We start from the raw sequence: 19,832 nt of genomic DNA, 5'->3' as shown, positions 1-19,832 counted from the left end.
CAGAAACACAGATTGCCAGGAATATATTACCTCAACTTGCCATTTTCTGCACTGACTCCCCAGTGACACACAGACTGGTTCAAGACTATTGTCAAGATTTTCAGAGTCCTACGTGACAGAATGCTTCTCTGTCCACGACAACCTCCCATGACAGCGACACTGGTACAATGAAACTGTTGATCTATATGGCAAACTTATGACTGCAAGAACAGAACTTTCATGGGAGCCAAAACAAGACAATGGAACTCACTGCCAGATGAAATAAGAATAACCAGCATTAGCAGAATTCAGAGCTAAGTGCAAAACTCACTTAATCCAAGCTTTCCTGCAATAGTACCATCAACTTTTAGCAACTACAAATGTTACGAAAATTTATTCATTTTTATGTAAAAGCTTCCTTTTAGTAGGAAGGTCTACTAAACCTTGCAGTCAATCTTCAGCCTATGTGCTGATCTGAGGAGAGAATCAGACCTGTCAGCCACTGGCAGTAAAGAAGTGGTCCTTTTCCTGGATAGGCCAATGGTTTGAAAACTTTCACATCTAAGAATACTGTAATTATAACTAGAAGTCAACGTGAACATTTGTAACAGTGAACTCTAACAGAGAAACTATGAATTTGCAGTTCTCTAATGAAGATCTTAAGAATTTTCTCCTCCACTTTAACAGCTACCAGTTTGTATAACAACACTGTTTTAGCCCAGGATAAACTAGATCTGATGAGATTCTCAGATAAACACATAAGTTTTCCTATACAACGGAAGGTTAATAAGTAGAGCATAATTTTAGCACACTGTGTAGTCAGAGTGGGAGATAAAAATGTTAAGAACTGTACATACAATTTACATATCTGTTTCCACCTTACAGAGATACTACAGTAGACTATACTTTTCTGCTAAATGCAGTTTCAGTTAAGCTAACATGCCCACTTTCCAGAACTTTGAGAGAGTGGGACGTCCTTGATTTTTCACCTATGTAGATAAAACTGCAGGATCCTAACATGTTAAGTCCCTTCCTTACCTCAGTAGAAGTGTGGCAATTATCCAAAAAGGTCCATATTTTTGGAATTTAATATACCCACCATATACACACCCACATCGTATAGGATTTGAAAGTTTATTTTCTGTATGTTTAGATGAGATCTGATGTGGAGCTGCCAAGTGGTGCTAGTAGGCGAGGTGAAACAATGGTACCCATAATAAGAAAGGGTCTTTTTTTTTTTTTCGCACAGTTCCAGAAACATTGCAACATGACTACTGACTATAGTTATTACCGATTATATTAATCTCAACACCTTAATGTGGTATTTATTGGTCAAAGCTCCCAAATGACAGCATATTAAGAGATTTTTAGTGGTTTTGAATGGTCAAGGGTTTCCCTCCCTGTCCCCCGAAAAAGATTAAACTGTTTAGCGTGTGTCAAAAATAGCAAATAACATTTTGCAACATATTAACATGAAATATTTGCACATTGCATATTCTTAACTGTTGAAGTATTTCACAAGTGATTATAACAGTTTTCTATATTTGCAACTGAACATTGCTGACCAGATCAGCCTCAAACTAAAGGTTATGCACCAGGAGCATGCGTTCTCATAGCTCGCATAGCATAGCTGGCAGATATAAATGTATGTGAATTCCGAACGTAATGCTTCTCGATTTGTCAGCTTTTGTTCATAAATGCATCCTCTAGTCTTCTTAAGGCATGCCTACACTACGGCAGGGATCGACACAGTGAGATCAATCCACAGGCGGTCGATGTAGCGGGCCTACTAAAACCCGCCAAATCGACTGCATATCACTCTCCAGTTGACCCCGTTCTCTACCCCTGATGAGAAGAGTAAGTTAAGTCGAGGGGAGATTTTCTCCTGTTGGCCCCCTGCGGTGCAGACTCCGCGGTAACTCGACCTAAGGTACGTCAACTCCAGCTATGTTATTCATGTACCTGGAGTTGCGTAGCGTACGTTGACTTACTGCAGTAGTGCAGACATAGCCTTAGTACAAGGTTTTAATTTGTAATAGCCTGTGCATGCACTACTAGATTTTGAAATATTCTAGAGACTAGCTCTTTAATTCTGTGTCACTTCTGCACAGGTCAGTATTGGTGTTATGCATGACAATACACAGCTTCATAGTATGAATATGCAAAAGCTATTCATAATAGAGAAAGAAGTGGCCCAACAAGAAGTAGTGAAGACAAAGTTCACAAACGTTCACGATGTGATGCAGAGACTGCCGAGACTCATCAAGCCCTTGGATCGCTACCCCTTCCTGCTTCTCCACGTGGGCACCAATGATACTGCTAAGAATGACCTTAAGCGGATCACTGCAGACTACGTAGCTCTGGGAAGAAGAATAAAACAGTTTGAGGCGCAAGTGGTGTTCTTGTCCATCCTCCCAGTGGAAGGAAAAGGCCTGTGTAGAGACCGTCGAATCGTGAAAGTCAACGAATGGCTACACCGGTGGTGGCGGAGAGAAGGCTTTGGATTCTTTGACCATGGGATGGTGTTCCAAGAAGGAGGAGTGCTAGGCTCCACCTAACAAAGAGAGGGAAGAGCATCTTCGCAAGCAGGCTGACTAACCTCGTGAGGAGGGCTTTAAACTAGGTTCACTGGGGGAAGGAGACCAAAGCCCTGAGGTAAGTGGGGACATGGGAGGAAGCACGAGCAGGAAAGTGCAAGAGGGCTCCTGCCTCATACTAAGAAAGCAGGACAAACAGCAAGTTATCTCAAGTGCCTATACACAAATGGAAGAAGCCTATGAAAAGCATGGAGAACTGGAAGTCCTGGCACAGTCAAGGAATTATGATGTCATTGGAATAACAGAGACTTGGTGGGATAACTCACATGACTGGAGTACTGACATGGATGGATATAAACTGTTCAGGAAGGACAGGCAGGGCAGAAAAGGTGGGGGAGTTGCATTGTATGTAAGGGAGCAGTATGACTGCTCAGAGCTCAAGTATGAAACTGCAGAAAAACCTGAGAGTCTCTGGATTAAGTTTAGAAGCGTGAGCAACAAGGGTGATGTCGTGGTGGGAGTCTGCTATAGACCACCGGACCAGGAGGATGAGGTGGATGAGGCTTTCTTCTGGCAACTCACGGAACTTACTAGATGGCAGGCCCTGGTTCTCATGGGAGACTTCAATCACCCTGATATCTGCTGGGAGAGCAATACAGCGGTGCACAGACAATCCAGGAAGTTTTTGGAAAGCGTAGGGGACAATTTCCTGGTGCAGGAGCTGGAGGAACCAACTAGGGGCAGAGCTCTTCTTGACCTGCTGCTCACAAACCGGGAAGAATTAGTAGGGGAAGCAAAAGTGGATGGGAACCTGGGCAGCAGTGACCATGAGATGGTCGAGTTCAGGATCCTGACACAGAGAAAAAAAGAGAGCAGCAGAATACGGACCCTGGACTTCAGAAAGGCAGACTTTGACTCCCTCAGGGAACTGATGGGCAGGATCCCCTGGTAGAATAACATGAGGGGGAAAGGAGTCCAGGAGAGCTGGCTGTATTTTAAAGAATCCTTATTGAGGTTACAGAGACAAACCATCCCGATGTGTAGAAAGAATAGTAAATATGGCAGGCAACCAGCTTGCCTTAACACTGAAATCCTTGCTGATCTTAAACACAAAAAAGAAGCTTACAAGAAGTGGAAGATTGGACAAATGACCAGGGAAGAGTATAAAAATATTGCTTGGGGATGCAGGAGTGAAATCAAGAAGGCCAAATCACACCTGGAGTTTCAGCAAACAAGAGATGTTAAGAGTAACAAGAAGGGTTTCTTCAGGTATGTTAGCAACAAGAAGAGAGTCAAGGAAAGTGTGGGCCCCTTACTGAATGAGAAAGGCAACCTAGTGATAGAGGATGTGGAAAAAGCTAATGTACTCAATGCTTTCTTTGCCTCTGTCTTCAAGAACAAGGTCAGCTCCCAGATTACTGCACTGGGCAGCACAGCATGGGGAGGAGGTGACCAGCCCTCTGTGGAGAAAGAAGTGGTTCGAGACTATTTAGAAAAGCTGGACAAGCACAAGTCCACGGGGCCGGATGCGCTGCATCCGAGAGTGCTAAAGGAGTTGGCGGATGTGATTGCAGAGCCATTGGCCATTACCTTTGAAAACTCATGGCGATCGGGGGAGGTCCCGGACAATTGGAAAAAGGCTAATGTAGTGCCCATCTTTTAAAAAGGGAAGAAGGAGGATCCGGGGAACTACAGGCCAGTCAGCCTCACCTCAGTCCCTGGAAAAATCATGGAGCAGGTCCTCAAGTAATCAATTCTGAAGCACTTAGCAGAGAGGAAAGTGATCAGGAACAGTCAGAATGGATTCACCAAGGGCAAGTCATGCCTGACTAATCTAATTGCCTTCTATGACGACATAACTGGCTCTGTGGATGAGGGGAAAGCAGTGGACGTGTTGTTCCTTGACTTCAGCAAAGCTTTTGACACGGTTTCCCACAGTATTCTTGCCAGCAAGTTAAAGAAGTATGGGCTGGATGAATGGACTATAAGGTGGATAGAAAGCTGGCTAGACTGTCGGGCTCAACGGGTAGTGATCAATGGCTCCATGTCTAATTGGCAGCCGGTGTCAAGTGGAGTGCCCCAAGGGTCGGTCCTGGGGCCGGTTTTGTTCAATATTCTCATTAACAATCTGGAGGATGGCGTGGATTGCACGCTCAGCAAGTTTGCAGATGACACTAAGCTGGGAGGAGAGGTAGATACGCTGGAGGATAGGGATAGGATACAGAGGGCCCTAGACAAAATTAGAGGACTGGGCCAAAAGAAATCTGTTGAGGTTCAACAAGGACAAGTGCAGAATCCTGCACTTAGGACGGAAGAATCCCATGCACCGCTACAGACTAAGGACCGAATGGCTAGGCAGCAGTTCAGCAGAAAAGGACCTAGGGGTTACAGTGGACAAGAAGCTGGATATGAGTCAACAGTGTGCCATTGTTGCCAAAAAGGCCAATGGCATTTTGGGATGTATAAGTAGGGGCATTGCCAGCAGATCGAGGGACGTGATCATTCCCCTCTATTCGACATAGGTGAGGCCTCATCTGGAGGACTGTGTCCAGTTTTGGGCCCCACACTACAAGAAGGATGTGGAAAAATTGGAAAGAGTCCAGCAGAGAGCAACAAAAATGATTAGGGGTCTGGAACACATGACTTATGAGGAGAGGCTGAGGGAACTGGGATTGTTTAGTCTGCAGAAAAGAAGAAAGAGGAGGGATTTGATAGCTGCTTTCAACTACCTGAAAGGGGGTTCCAAAGAGGATGAATCTAGACTGTTCTCAGTGGTAGCAGATGACAGAACGAGGAGTAATGGTCTCAAGTTGCAGTGGGGGAGGTTTAGTTGGATATTAGGAAAAACCTTTTCACAAGGAGGGTGGTGAAGCACTGGAATGCATTACCTAGGGAGGTGGTGGAATCTCCTTCCTTAGATGTTTTTAAGGTCAGGCTTGACAAAGCCCTGGCTGGGATGATTTAGTTGGGGATTGGTCCTGCTTTGAGCAGGGGGTTGGACTAGATGACCTCCTGAGGTCCCTTCCAACCCTGATATTCTATGATTCTATGGTTCTCTGAACTGAAGAGGGATGCAAAGCATGTTACAGCTCTTACCAACCATGTCGTTAACAATCTGACAAACCCATTGATCCTGAATCACATCTAGAAGTGAATATCAGCATATCTACCAGACTGCATGTAACATCAGATATACAAGAGACTCTACTAACAACAGCAGATGTTGGTGAAGAACAAATGGAGAGATTGGTGAGAAGTACACTTGATTCTGATGGGACATCTAGCTTCTTCAGCTCAGTCAAGAAAATCTGTCATCAAAACATCTGCTGACATGGCCAAGAAGACCAAATTTGAAGTTTGGCAAGGGAAGGAGAATCACAGTAGCTATCAGTCCAGAAATTGCTTCCACAGAGCCCTGTCCTTAGCAAGACAAAGATGTTTCAATGGGAACTGTTCTTAGGCACATAATCCTGTTGGGTGATTATGTCAGACAGAGCTAAATTAGGGCATCAACTAGGAGTTTAAGCTGAAAGAATCCATGAGCTAAAAACCCACAAGAAAATAATCCACAGTGTACATAAGCGATGCCATGGCCATCATACCAATGATGGCTGGAGACAAACTCCACACTTTCGATGAATTGGCTGCTAAGCATTTTATGCGTGTCCTAAAAGGATTAATTCTGTAATCCAAGTCTTTGAAAGATATGACAATAGTATCTCTAAAAAATGCAGAAAGACAGCACAAGACAGGATATAAGGTTAAGCTGCAAGCAATACCAAGTGACTGGTGGATGCTCTGTGCCTCCATGGACACCCTTTGACATTCAACAAGCAGTCACCTGTAAAATTCCCCAGTTAATATAGGGTTCCAAATGCACCTGAGAGTGAAGGAGCACACCCAGTACAAAACCACTCCTTCCTGATGGACACTTTCCCTGTTATTAAGTAGCCAAGTCCATCACCAGCAAAAGTGTTGAAGAAGCCCAAGACTTATACAGTACAGTAACTCCTCACTTAATGTTGTAGTTATGTTCCTGAAAAATGTGACTAAGTGAAACGACGTTAAGCGAATCCAATTTCCCCATAAGAAGGAATGTAAATGGGGGGATTAGGTTCCAGCGAAATTTTTTTTGACCATACAGTACAGTACTATAGTTGGGTGATGCCCGCACCTTACCCCACACAGGCACAGCCCACTGGCACTGGAGACAATGAGGCAAGCAAGGAGGCTGAAGGTGCTGTAGGCTAGGAGAAGCACGTTGCGCAGCAGCAGCTTCCCTGACTCTGCAAGCACCAGGGGCAGGGGGCTCAACCCTCAGCCCGCCCACTCTACCCCTTTCCCCAAGCCCCCACCCTTAACCCGCCTCTTCTCCCCCGCACCTTCCCCCTTTACTCCACAGGCCGCATCCTCACTCCTCCCCCCTCCCTCCTGCCTGCAGCAATCAGTTGGTTCGTGACAGTCAGGGGGCACGAGGGTGGGGGAAGGAGCAAGGACTCAGCACGCAGCCTCCCCCCTTCCTCCGGCCCGCGGCAATCAGCTAGTTTGCAGCATTTGGGAGGCAAGGAAGGGAGGGGGAGCCTGCGCACTGAGTCCTCGCTCCTCCCCCCTCCCTCCTGAATGCCACAAGCCAGCCGATTGCCATGGGCAGGAGGAGGGGGGAGGCGTTGATCCGCAGGGTCTGCTGGGGGGCAGGAGGCACTGTGGGGGCGCGGGGGGCGTAGGGGAGCGGATGGGGGGCTGTCAGCTGTTGACAAAGTAGGCAGCCAAACGATGTTCTAGTGAAGCATTGCACAACTTTAAATGGAACATGTTCTGTAGTTGAGCAGGGATGTAAGATTGAAACAACATTAAGCGAGAGGATGTTAAGTGGGGAGTTACTGTACTTAAGAGGAAGCAGACAGAAGGATGTTTCTGCATGCTGTATATACCAATATGGGTTTTGGGCCTCTTGGTGTCAAAGGAACCGTAGTAATTAGGTCACATGACAGATGTTTTACTCCTTGCTGTTCGTTCTTTTAAAAAATTGAACACAGATATATGGACTGTAACAGTCACCACTATCAGCACAACTGACAAGCTTCATTTCATATCTGTGCATGCAATTTGTGATGCACTCACTCCTGACTTCTGCAACGTACTTCCTGCTGTACACGTATTAACAGGATGTGACTGTCATCCCTATTTGGTATTGGGGGGGGGGTCTGTGTTTAATGCTGTTAAAACAAATGTAGCTTATCACTTCAGAGTCCTGCCAAGCTGGGAAAGACTGACAGACAAGCTGCAATTTCTGCAGCAAGGAAGTTGGTAGGAGTGCTGTATGACCAGAGCGAAAAAGAAAAGGAGACACACAGAGATCTGAATTGCTCGTGCCTCAATCTAGTCATCAAAAAGGACAAGTCACTGGCCAAACTCCCACTACGTGAGGACAGTTTTGAAAAGCATGTCAAAAGAGCACCATGGCAAACAAAGATTTGGATGTCTCTGTGCACCGGAGCCCCCTCCCAGACTCCGAACCCCTCAACCCCAGCCCAGAGCCTGCGCCTATTCCCAAACCCAACCCCCTATCCCAGCCCTAGAACAAAGATCTGCTCCAGGGTCTGTAAGAGGAATGACAAAAGGAAGGACTATTGCCTGAGCGGGGAAAGGATAGATATCCCCCCCCCTTTTTTTTTTTACTGGGAGGAAGTAGCTTTTGATCCAGGACATCCCAAAACACATTTCCTTTCAAAGTGGGTGGCAGTGAGACAGAACTAAGCCTTCTGGAACCCAATCCATAACATACTTCTGAAATTTAGGATGCTATCAGTAGAACAGATAGGGCCAAATCAAATGCTGCTTCCTGTAGAATATCTGCAACCAACTGAATGCCCAATCCACATCAGCACTTTCTGAGTCTCCTCTTTTGAGAGGTCACCACAAGCCAAGAGACTGACTAAAATATATGATCCCTTCAAAGGCAGAAAAGGGATTGATTAGTGAAGGCAGGTTACTGGCTGAGAACATAAAGATGGCAAGTCTTTTCCAGCTGATTGAAAGTGAGCTGTAGCTCACGAAAGCTTATGCTCAAATAAATTTCTTAGTCTCTAAGGCACCACAAGTCCTCCTTTTCTTTTTGCGGATACAGACTAACACGGCTGCTACTCTGAAACCTGTCATAAAAGGAAGAGTAACCCACTTTCCAAATCATTAGAGCTTTCCCTCCCCTCCCCCCCCGCCCAAAGCAGAAGTCATATTTTCATCCCCTATGTTTGATAACAATTATAGTTTGAATACTCCAGGTATTAGGATGTTATTTTTATCAATTTTTTTAAATTAACTTTTCTCAGAGAATTGAAAGTGCTCTCACAAAATTAAACGTCCAATTTCTCATTTGACAGCTGAAAGACCTATGAATATGCAAGAGTTTATTTAGATAAGATTGCATATTACCTATCTGTAAACTTTCTAAAAAGTAATTTTTCTAAAATATCTGTTGATAAAAAAGTTACTTTAACTTAAAAAAAGGAGTACTTGTGGCACCTTAGAGAGTAACAAATTAGGTGTCACAAGTACTCCTTTTCTTTTTGCAGATACAGACTAACAAGGCTGCTACTCTGAAACCTTATTTTAACTTAGAACATTTTATTCCCATTTTTAAGAGAACATTTTTGATTTGGGCAATGGATTCACCACCAACAAACATATTCATTTGCCATACTCTAGTAACTTTTGCAAGCCAACATCAAGTAGACTACTGTTATACAGTGCCTTCTCTCTCTCTCTCTTTTTTGGGGTGGGGGTCAAACACCAGCTCTTGCCTTCAGGCATGGAAGCCATGAAAGAAAAGTGTTAGAGACAGACAATTCAGTTTCTTAATTCTCTGATGCTACAAAAGGTCAATGGCTGATCAGTTCATCTAATGTATGTACATCATAACAATGCCATGTATAACAGATGGAACTTCTCCATGGTGATGACTATTAGTCATATCACCTGTAGTAGCTCTCTTAGAAACATTACAATAGCACATACTAAACAGCATTTGTATTACTGATAAAAATATCCAGTTTCATTTTACTAGCAATAGATATATTTTGTCACCCTACGATCAATGGGATGCTACAGGGGGATAAGAATGCTGGCCAATATGAATCAGTAACATCTTAGTATGATACTTCCACCGGCCTAAAAAAAAATACAAAACAGATTAAGTATGTGTGTTATGTTGTATTACAGAATGTGCATGCATATACTGTCGTCAAATATTTTTCACTATTAGAGAATTCTCAGAAGTGTTAAACTGGACTACACAATCAAATTATTTTTCTTTCAATGTACTGCATGAACAGTAATTTCTACATGAAAAATGTTAAATATCATAAGAGAACTACTAAGAAGAGCATTATTTTGTCAATTTAAAAAGAAAATTTAAGTTGGTAGAAAGGATTTTATTGAACAAATTGCACTCATTAAAATCAAGAAATTGTTTTCGCCACCTGAAAAATGTGGATTGAGTTTTTTTAATCTATGATTATGCAAAATATATTAGCGACAATCATGGTGCCATTGTGTTAAAATTCTAAATAATTCTACTGACATTAAAAATGAAGCTAGCCACTTAAAGAGCTGCAGTGGCTATATTTAAAAATTGTGTGTGTAAATACCCATAAAACCAGTCATTTTAAGCATATGATCTAAACATACTTGATATTCCTGAAGTGTATTTTTTATCTTACAGTAAACAATCTTAAAATTGTACGAATATATACTTGTATGTCAACGTCAAATTATAAAATCAATTTCACAACTAAAGGAAAGACACACATTCCTCGCTGAAAAGAGTAAAAATCTTTCTTCCAACAATACTTCTATCCTACCTGTATCTTCAATAAATTCCACACATTTTTCAACAAACAGTGGTATAGGCTTCTCAGGTGTAACCAGATCCTGTAGGGGCATCCCAAAGTAATTACTTTCCCAGTTTCTACGGGTTGGAGGATTGAATGCCTTAGTTTTCTTTTTCTGCTACAACAAAACATACCACAGTTACTCCAAAAATATTATTAAGCAGTGTAATAAAACATTCACAATACAAACCCTCAATTAAGATCACATCTACAGTATGTGAGTTTTCCTTAACAGCAAAACTTAAGTAAAAAGATATTTAAAATAGTGTGCTTTAAGTAAAAAGCATTCAATCATTTCCATTCTGTTAGGTCATATCTGCACCAGAAAGCAAACAGGGTGATTTTTAAAAAAAAGACAAGAACAAATATGAAGCCCCAAGAATCATAATATACTATTTGTCTAGAGTTGCAATGATGCTTTTTCCTCTGTATTTAAACTAATTAACATGTTAACATGAAACACCATTCAGAGTGAAATTATAATGATGCCATCTTTCACAACAAAACTACAGAAGTCAGTTATGATTATGCATACACAAAAACAGATGTAATAAAGATTCACACTGACAACAAAAGAGGAAAGAATATTTCTGCATCTTTTGAGAACCAAGTTGCTTGAACTCTGAATGACCCTTCAGTATGTTTTATACTAAGGATACTGCATTCTGCGCACCAGTTATTTTACAGACACACACACGCAGAATATCCCACAACAAATGTAAAAGAAAAGTATAATGTAGCATCAGTTTGACATCTAGGACCCATTCATTGGTACTTATCATTAAAAGTTTTGCCACTCGGCTTGTGATTTTGGCTAAAAAAAAAAAAAAGTTTGTACTGGGTGAAAACTAAAGAGAAAATGGCTGAATTTCACGTCCAAGTCTTTTACTATTAGCATGTGCAGGAGCTTTCCACAATGAAATTCATGTTTCAGCTACTAAACTGATGAAAATAATCCTGATATCAAACATTTTATCTGTCAAAAATGTAGTACTACTGGACTGTTTGCAGCTACATATCCACTTATTTTTACATTTCACTTGTAAAATCAGCACCTAAATGTGGAAATTAAACTAGCAACCAGAAATAAAATTTTACATTTCATTTACAAGTTACAGACATACAAAAATGTCAAACTAAACTAAGATCAGGGTCAAGTATGTGTCAACACAAAAATGCAATTATGAGTCAACACTTATAAAATAGTGCAAGAGTAGTGAGTTGGGGGCCATCTAAAAACCACAAAAGCTTTTAAATTTGTTAAGCAACTTTTCAATAAAACATTATTTAAACTGCTAACCATAATTACAGTTCTGCTGATATGTCCACAAGATTATCACCTGAATTAATATTTAAAGTACAGCATATAATCCAAGATTTTATATTAGGAAAAAATTCCATACCAACTCATCATCTTGCAAGACACAAGGACCTATTAGGATATATGAAGACAGAATTTTTTGGAAGTTATTTCTTCTGAAATTTCACATAATTTCTTCAATCTCATGTTTACAAGAGGGTATTTTCCTTGGTGTGAAAGTAATTAAAAATGTATTTGTTTCCAGTCAAAGCAAACTGAAGTTGCACAGGATAAAACACTGCAGCATCCTCCCCAATAATGTGAAAAAAACCAGACTTTAATAGAAATGTCTACCTTCTAAACTGGGTTGCATATAACAGATTATTAAAAGTGACTGCTTCCCCCCAAAGCTGAGTATTTGTAAGTTATTTATTACCCCTTTGCCTACTGCAATGCTGCTCCTTCTAAGGAGTCTTAGACCAACAAACACAAGAATAACATCCTCCCCACCTCACATGAGTATTGTGAAGGATAAAATTAATTAATGATGGAGAAGCACTCACATACTACAGTGAGGATGGATACATGTGTTAAGTTCTTCTCTTGGTGTTTTCTTGAGGAGGCAAGGAGAAGGCCAGAAGCGGTGCTGGTGCATCTTCCCATTGGAGCAATTTGAGCAGGACAGGTAAGGCAACTGAGGCAAAGCCATGCCTGCACATGAGCACTATATTCTGTGCACAGCCACACCAGAGGCCTGCTGGCAGTGGGATAGGGCAAGAGAACAAAAAGCTAAGAAGGATAAAAAGTGTGCTTTTCTCAGGGTCAGTTCTCACCCTCATCAACTCCTTTCTTCAGAGATCCCTCTAAGTATGTGCTTCACTCATAGTTCAGACATAAGGGACTTAGGATGTTTGGCTTTGAAAAGACTTGACAGTGTGGGTACTTCCTGACCTTGACGCTCCTGCACGAGAAAGATCATGCTGCACTCAAATGAAAGCTGACCCACTGCCAATAAGATTAAAAGCTGCAGACACAGCAGTGTGAACCTCAACACTGAAATTTCCTTGTTTTTGAGTACCTGACTTTGCAACTGTAATATTTTCTTAAGGTATTTTTAAAGGTAACTTCCTAATTTTTTTTAAAAGCCTATTGAAAACAAAAAAACCCCACAGGAATTACATGTGGAACCATGACTACCAGACAGCTCATTAGAAGAGTTGGAATCATGAGAGCCAGAGCACAGATCACCCAAACTATTTGAGTTAACTGAGTAACTGATAGCGGTTAGCCACTGAGCAGAATAGAAACTATAAAGGGAAAAGACATTTTGCCAGTGCGTTTCACAGCTATTTGGAAGACAGCACAGAACTATTGAGATTCCAAGACCCTGGATTCAATTGAAAGTTCTGGAGGAGAATGTTTTCTAGGAGTTAAGACACACTTCTGCACTTCCCCTTCACAGATACTCCCTGCCCTTATCTGCCCCATTTCCCCTGTCAGACTCCTGACCCACCCACTCCACCTTCCAAGCTCCTATCCACATGAACACTGCTCCTGTCCCTTCCCCGTTCCTATCCACATGCACATGCCTCCTGCCCTCTTACCACCTGTTTTTAGCCTGTTCCTGTCTATTCCAGCTTGTTCCTGCCCTCCCTCTCTGCATTCATCAAGCAAGTTAAATTATTTCCTCCACTACTGCATGGTGCCTGGGTAAAATGGGTTTGTTCGGGGTGGGAGAGAGGGGTATTTAGTACACATGAAAGTTTTCCTGCTCCCCCTTTTTGTGCTCAGCACTACATAGCCAGCCCTGGGTAGCCAGGACGAGCTATTGCAGGAAAAGTCCTCAGTTTTGCCAACCCCCAAAAGTTCTAAAATCAGGAGTCAGACCCCAAAATAATCACGATTGGCCCAAAAAACAAGTATTTTTTAAATACACCAAAAAGTACAAGAAAATTTTTTCATTTTTGAACTCCCCCTGGTGATCCTGAATGCGTGTATGGCAAAACAGTGTGGCCAACTCTCCCAATTCATAAAGTAAGGTGATTTTGGCCCCTGCTGCAGGAACTCTCGCAGGCTGCCTGATGATGTGGATCTTCCAACTTCTCTCCAAATCCCAAAATTTTAATGAATTCTGTGCTGTCCCCGGCATCATCTTGACCTGTCCCCCAGCCGATCAATGTATGCACCTCCCAGCCTTACATCTTCCTCTTGCTCATCAATGTACCTCTGCTCCTCCTGAGGTTCTTCACCCTTCCTCCTCGGGGGGATCCAGCTCTATCAATTTTTCCTCTCTCTCTCTCACACACACACACACACACGAAAGAGGGAAGGGGAGGTTGAAGAAGTAGAGAGGAGCAAATCCATTTGTCACGTATTCAAAAATATAAGGTTTTGGACTTTGGGTGACAAAAGTCCCTTGAAAAATACGTTTGCAGAAGACAAAAAACTGGTGGTGATATTAAAAGGTCCCCCCACCAAGTAGATTCATGGGTAGGAATACGACACACATATATTGCTTGTGACTTATATTACTGAAATATAAATATGAAATAGCTAAATGGTAAGATTAAGAGTTATATTTTAATAATTTATATTTATGAATAATTAATGAACTTAGATAAGGTAACACTTAAGTCAAGGCCTTATTGGCATGAGTGTGGTTTTGCCAATTCTCCTCCTCTCATACAGATTTGCTTAAAATGATGTTATTATTGACACGATAAAGGTGTCATGTTGTGCTGGAAGTTCTGAGATAAAAATACACAAACCTGTAATAATGAGAACCCCCTTCTCATGGGAAAATCCAGGGGAAGGATGACACTGAAACATGACGACATGGAAAATAAACAGCAAAAGTTGTGTAAACTGAAGCGTGTGCATGCGTATTACCTAAAACGCTTGCTTAATGTGCTTAAAACTGACTGAAGGTTAAAAAATATGTAATGAGGAAATGTATAAAAGGACCGAAATAAACAAGGCCCAAATTGGAGAAATAGCAGACCAGAGACTGAAGGAACAGACTGAGTGATCAGAGGAGTTGACAACCATCATGGAGTATAGGAGAACTTCTAGGTGCCCCAGAATATGGTAATTTGGGACCCATAACAATTCTGTCTTATTGTTTATTGGCTGTCAGAAATATATGTTCAGACAGTATAAGTGACAAGTCTGTCTGAAATGGTATAAATAAAGGCAGAAATTAAGCAAGCCTAAATTGGGTGGACTCAGTTTCCCACCTTAAATCCCAACAGGGTCCATTTAATATTTAGTTTCAAAATGGGCAAAAATCTTCAGCCACATTTATAGAAATATTTAAAAATAATGCTATTAGGTTTCAATCATGATTGAAGAAAGGGAAATTTAAGTGAATTATAAACAATACATTTTAAACAAGTATTTGAATGTAAATGTTTTCCTGAAACATATGCCCCAAAGAGAGATCTGCCCTTCTGCTTACTACAATTTTAACTTCAACATCATCACTTACAGTAGTTTTCCCTATATTTTGTCGCATGGAAGGATTGAGACATGCATGAATATCCTCCTGTAGCAGCCTGGTTTATAAATATCGTCATCCGCAACTCACTGGCAGCCGAAAAAAAAACTTACTTTCAAGCTTTTTAGCCTTTGGGCAATTGTTATATATGCTTTCTATAAAAAGATTTAATTCTTGCAGATTCATAAAGGTTGAACTAATAGGGATATTCAAAATCCAACATCTATGGTCGTCCTGGAAGCACTATTAGGTGTTTTTCCATTTGCCACAATTTTAAATTCTGTGGACAAGTAAGTCATTGCTTGTCCTTTAGCTCATTGTCTCCAAATTATCCTATTCAATGTTCCCACACATGCAGTTATTGTGGCTTGGAAAGTGTCAATATATAATCAGGCGAGACATGCATCATGTAACTTTTGGGTCATCTCCTCTTTCATTTCCAAGCAATTCACTGTATAGCTGTAGTTAAAAAGTTAAACTATGCAGATTCTTTATTTTCATACTTTGCATCTCCACCAAATTCCTCCACATGCCCAGTGTATGCTCAGTCACAATACAGCTTCTCCAATTTCTTGATCAGGAAAAGCAAAAACCACTTTTCCCCATTCATAAAATAGCAATGTGCTCCTTTAGCAGTGTATTATATCCTAAACTGACCTTACTTTGGATCACCAACCTATTTGTACATGTCCTGGAGTTCAAAAGACCATAATTTTATAAAAGAACATGAGCGCTAACACATTTCTAAGTCTTTAACAGAAGATTTTCTCGATTTATGTATCACAATGCAATTTTTCCCAAATATTAGGTGGTAAACTTTAGAGAAGGTTACCTAGGCTACTTTGATTATGACTTCTTAGCAATACTCGTAGAACAGGCTGACTGCTGCAATATGAACCATTGTGTATTTAGCCTATAAAGGTAAGAGGCTGTGGTACTAGTGTCAAGTCTAAGGGGAATACACTGAACACCTCGAGATGATTAATAGTACCTGGATCAAGAACCAGGTGAAGAAAAACAAACCATCTTCAACATCTTACTTCTGAAGTCAGTATTACAATTTACGAGCAGAACCTAAGGACCTTGTCTGGAATTAATTTCCATTTCAGGCATGAGTGTAGCTGCAACAGCGCAAACCCTTAGTACAGATGAGGAGAACGTCAGTTCACACTTATGAAGTTTACCTGAATTTCCAGCAGGTGTGCGCCACCACTGGAAATTGTGACTGTCTACAGAAAGAGTCTACATCAGTGCAGCTACACTAGTGGTTAAAAATGGGGCTAATTCCTGGTACAAAGAAATTCAAAGATCTAACAACCCCTCAACCTGACCAGCTTATTGGATTTTTATTTTCTCAACAAAACTCAGCTATATGCCTAGTTTCAACTATTAGAGAAAATCAAAATACTTACATTATACACCAATAACCCTAACTTTAAAGCAATAACATGGCAGCAGGGGTAGTTATAGATGTAGCTTTTTGCATTCAAATGTTTTCTGATTTCTTTATATACATATATAAAGAAATATAAAAATATCTTACTGGCAAATAACTAGAGCAAGATTTTCTTTGCTAAAGACATTTCTAAATAGAGAAACAGCAGCCACACAAATGCTGACGTAATATACTTTTATCCTCTCATCCAATTTGTATACTCTACAGAAAAGTACTTTTATTTTTGGCACAGCACAAGAAAAAATTAGTTTGCATAAGTTTTGTTTATTGTCTGGGTATTTTGTTTTAAATACTTACTTCTACTTCCAATAATATATCAAGCTTTTTACATTAGACAAAAGAAAAGATGTGTATACGTTGTCTTGGTTAGAGACTATGGAACAAAGAGTCAACTCTAAGTGTAAAAGTCTATACTGGAAAATTCTGCCTTCAGGTACATAATTACTTTGCTTCATAGCAGACAGAAGATTAAAAACCTAAAGATTTTCCACAACCTTCTACGTGAAGCGTCCTCTGCAGTTCTATACAAGAGACCCAGATTAAATACCAAGTCTTTCACTCCCTTAGCCAGAAAAGAAAGGAGAGTGTGTTTCAAAAACAATCATTTAAACTGAGTAGCCAGAAGTTTCTAAGGGCATTTTATCTGGAATTTCTCAGTAACTATAGAATGGTAAGTGTTCATGGCACCAACAGAGAAAGAGAGGACAGGAGTCCATGCATGTTTGTTTCTTTAACATTCATTTTCTTTACATACTTATTGCAATCAAGACAGGAGTTTCAATACAGTTTTATGAATATATGGGCCATAAATCTATCTGAAACATACCAGTACATTCCACAAAGTATTTCTTGCCTAATGATAACATAAAAATAATGAATTTTGTACCATATGTCATAGATGAAATAGTCACTAGCTGGGAAAGGTAGCCAACTGTCTTGTACCACCACCTACAGCTGAACAATTGAAACTGATCAACAAATTTAAGAAGCCTGTATATACACCCTTCTAACCATGAATCTCTAACAGCAGTCGTTTCATGGTTGAAGGGGGAAAAGCTAAAAAGCCTCAAAACAAAAGTCAATAACAGTTTTATATTGCTGGTACTAGGAGAAACTGGATGTTTGTCATATGTGCAACATATCTCTTCTATTCAGTGAGGAATAGATGTAGTATAAGAGTCTCATTCTGCAATTAAAAAATTCACTAAGTGCCAAAAGACTACATCTTTCTCCTGAGGACATTCTGCACCAAAAATTTAAAAATTCTGTGCACAATTTTAAAATTCTGCAAATTTTGTCAAAAAACGTGGAAGCGCCAGCATGGCCTTAGGGAGCACAGGCCATTGGCTGACGGAGGTGGGAGATCACTGTGCAGCTCCCTCCACCCCCCCGGGACACGGACTCAGCAGTGAGGCTGCACCCAACCCACGCAGCGCAAGGACTGGGCCTGCCCCAGAAACATCCCAGGACCCTGTCCCTTCATGCCAGGTGCACCAGCTGTGGGCAGGCTGGCTCAGCAAGGCAGGATACAAGTGTGGAGGGGCCTAGTGTGGGGGGATCCAGGTGTGGGCTGAGAGGATTCTGTGTGGGGCAATCTGGGTGCAAACAACTCAGTGGGAGACCCAGGTGCGGGGGGACATCTAACTGCACAGGTGCTTGTTGGGGGGGTTCTGGGTGCAATTCTAATGGGACTCTGCGGGGGGGGCCTAGGTGAAGGTGATTGGGGATCAGCAGGGGGTCAGCGTGAGGGCAATAGAGCTCAGCACAGGGGCCTGGGTGTGGGGGACCTAGATGCTGGAGGAGTGGAACCACCAGCTAGATCTTCCCCAGTCCCACCTCCTGCCTCATAGTGATTTACCTCTCTGCCGGCTGCTCTGGGCACCCAAAACATACAGCGGGGGAGGGTCGCATGACTGCTCTTGTGGCTTCCCTTGACATTCTGATGGGGAAACAATTTTTCTGCAGAGAAGCAAAGAAATCTACAGGGGACAAATTCTGCACATGCACACTGTTGCAGAATTCCCACAGGAATAATGACATCTAAAAAGTGTAGGAAAACAGAAAGGACTACACCCTTCCAAACTGAACTTCCACTCTGCCAGAGAATCCTCCAACACTTAGGTGATCCTGCTGGAGCTATATATGCCAGCTTCAGAGCAATTTTGTGCCAGTAACGCAGTACAGCAAAGGACATTTTCAACTCTACACAGCAAGACTGTTTGCACTGAACTTAGTTAAAAAGCATAACTTCAAAGTGAGTATTTTTGTAACTGCACAACTTTGTTGAAGATATTTCATGAATATGAAGGCTTTGTTTGTGCTAGTTTGGGAACCTCAAGAAATTGGCAGTGACTTCGTACTGAATACTGTATTTCAGAAAGTAGTCCATTTATAAAATGTGGATTTTCATTTTACATGAAAAAAATTTGTAAATGCTATTCAAGAACAGCAAATAAACCTTAAATTAATGGGAAATTCAGAGATTCTGCAAAAGGCAACATCCATAAGATCTACCAATTATTTATATAGTGACCAAAACGACAACTAATTGACCAAATGTGTTTCTGGTATCATACTAAGTGAAAACCAGGAGTACAATGACCAAAGCATTCCTGTGAGACTAAAGTGTGGCACAACTACCTTAGACACCGTAAGTTAAAAAAGTAGAGGTCATACAAGTACCACAAAGTTTTCATTCTTTTTATATCATTAGATATTTTAAACGAAGAAACTTAACCTACCAGAGCACAAAAATTAGAAAAGGGATCCTGAAAAATAGAAACCCTTCATGTGGTTGCACATGTGAAACAATCACACCATTGCTCTTACTAGTATTTTTTTTAAAACGAAGATGCAATATCTGCACACAGATCTATTTAGCCTTGTGTGCAGAGTAACTGTGTATGTTTCTGAACACTGCAAATAAATATTAAAAAATTTTAAGTGCAGTTCTATGTAGAATGCATCTAAAAACAGTATTGTAGAATTCTATGTTTAGAGTCCCAGTTTCCACGCAAAATGTATATAATTTACAAGTAAAAAATTTTTTTTCCTAAATGCTAACTCTGCAAACTCTACCGAGGATCCAAAATTCTAGCCGGCTTTATTCCCCCCTTTTCTTGCATCATCACTAAAAATAAAGGATCTGAGGACAAATGATCCCTTTTGGGACAAC

General features: G+C 41.1%; 1 protein-coding gene across 2 annotated transcripts in view; it reads right to left on the bottom strand.

The window, feature by feature from the left end:
* ARHGAP5 (Rho GTPase activating protein 5) overlaps positions 1-19,832 on the bottom strand; it is a 76,280-nt gene that overhangs the window by 42,805 nt on the left and 13,643 nt on the right. The window contains exon 4 of one of the 2 annotated variants that reach the window (XM_074955826.1): positions 10,376-10,523. In XM_074955826.1, the coding sequence (XP_074811927.1) occupies positions 10,376-10,523 (148 nt within the window). The remainder of the gene's footprint in view (positions 1-10,375; positions 10,524-19,832) is intronic. The other variant, XM_074955827.1, reaches the window with a different exon arrangement.

Source organism: Natator depressus, chromosome 6, assembly GCF_965152275.1.
Source record: "Natator depressus isolate rNatDep1 chromosome 6, rNatDep2.hap1, whole genome shotgun sequence".
Taxonomy (NCBI): Eukaryota; Metazoa; Chordata; order Testudines; family Cheloniidae; genus Natator; species Natator depressus.
Note: the sequence above shows the minus strand (reverse complement) of the source record. Positions and strands in the feature narration are given on the sequence as shown.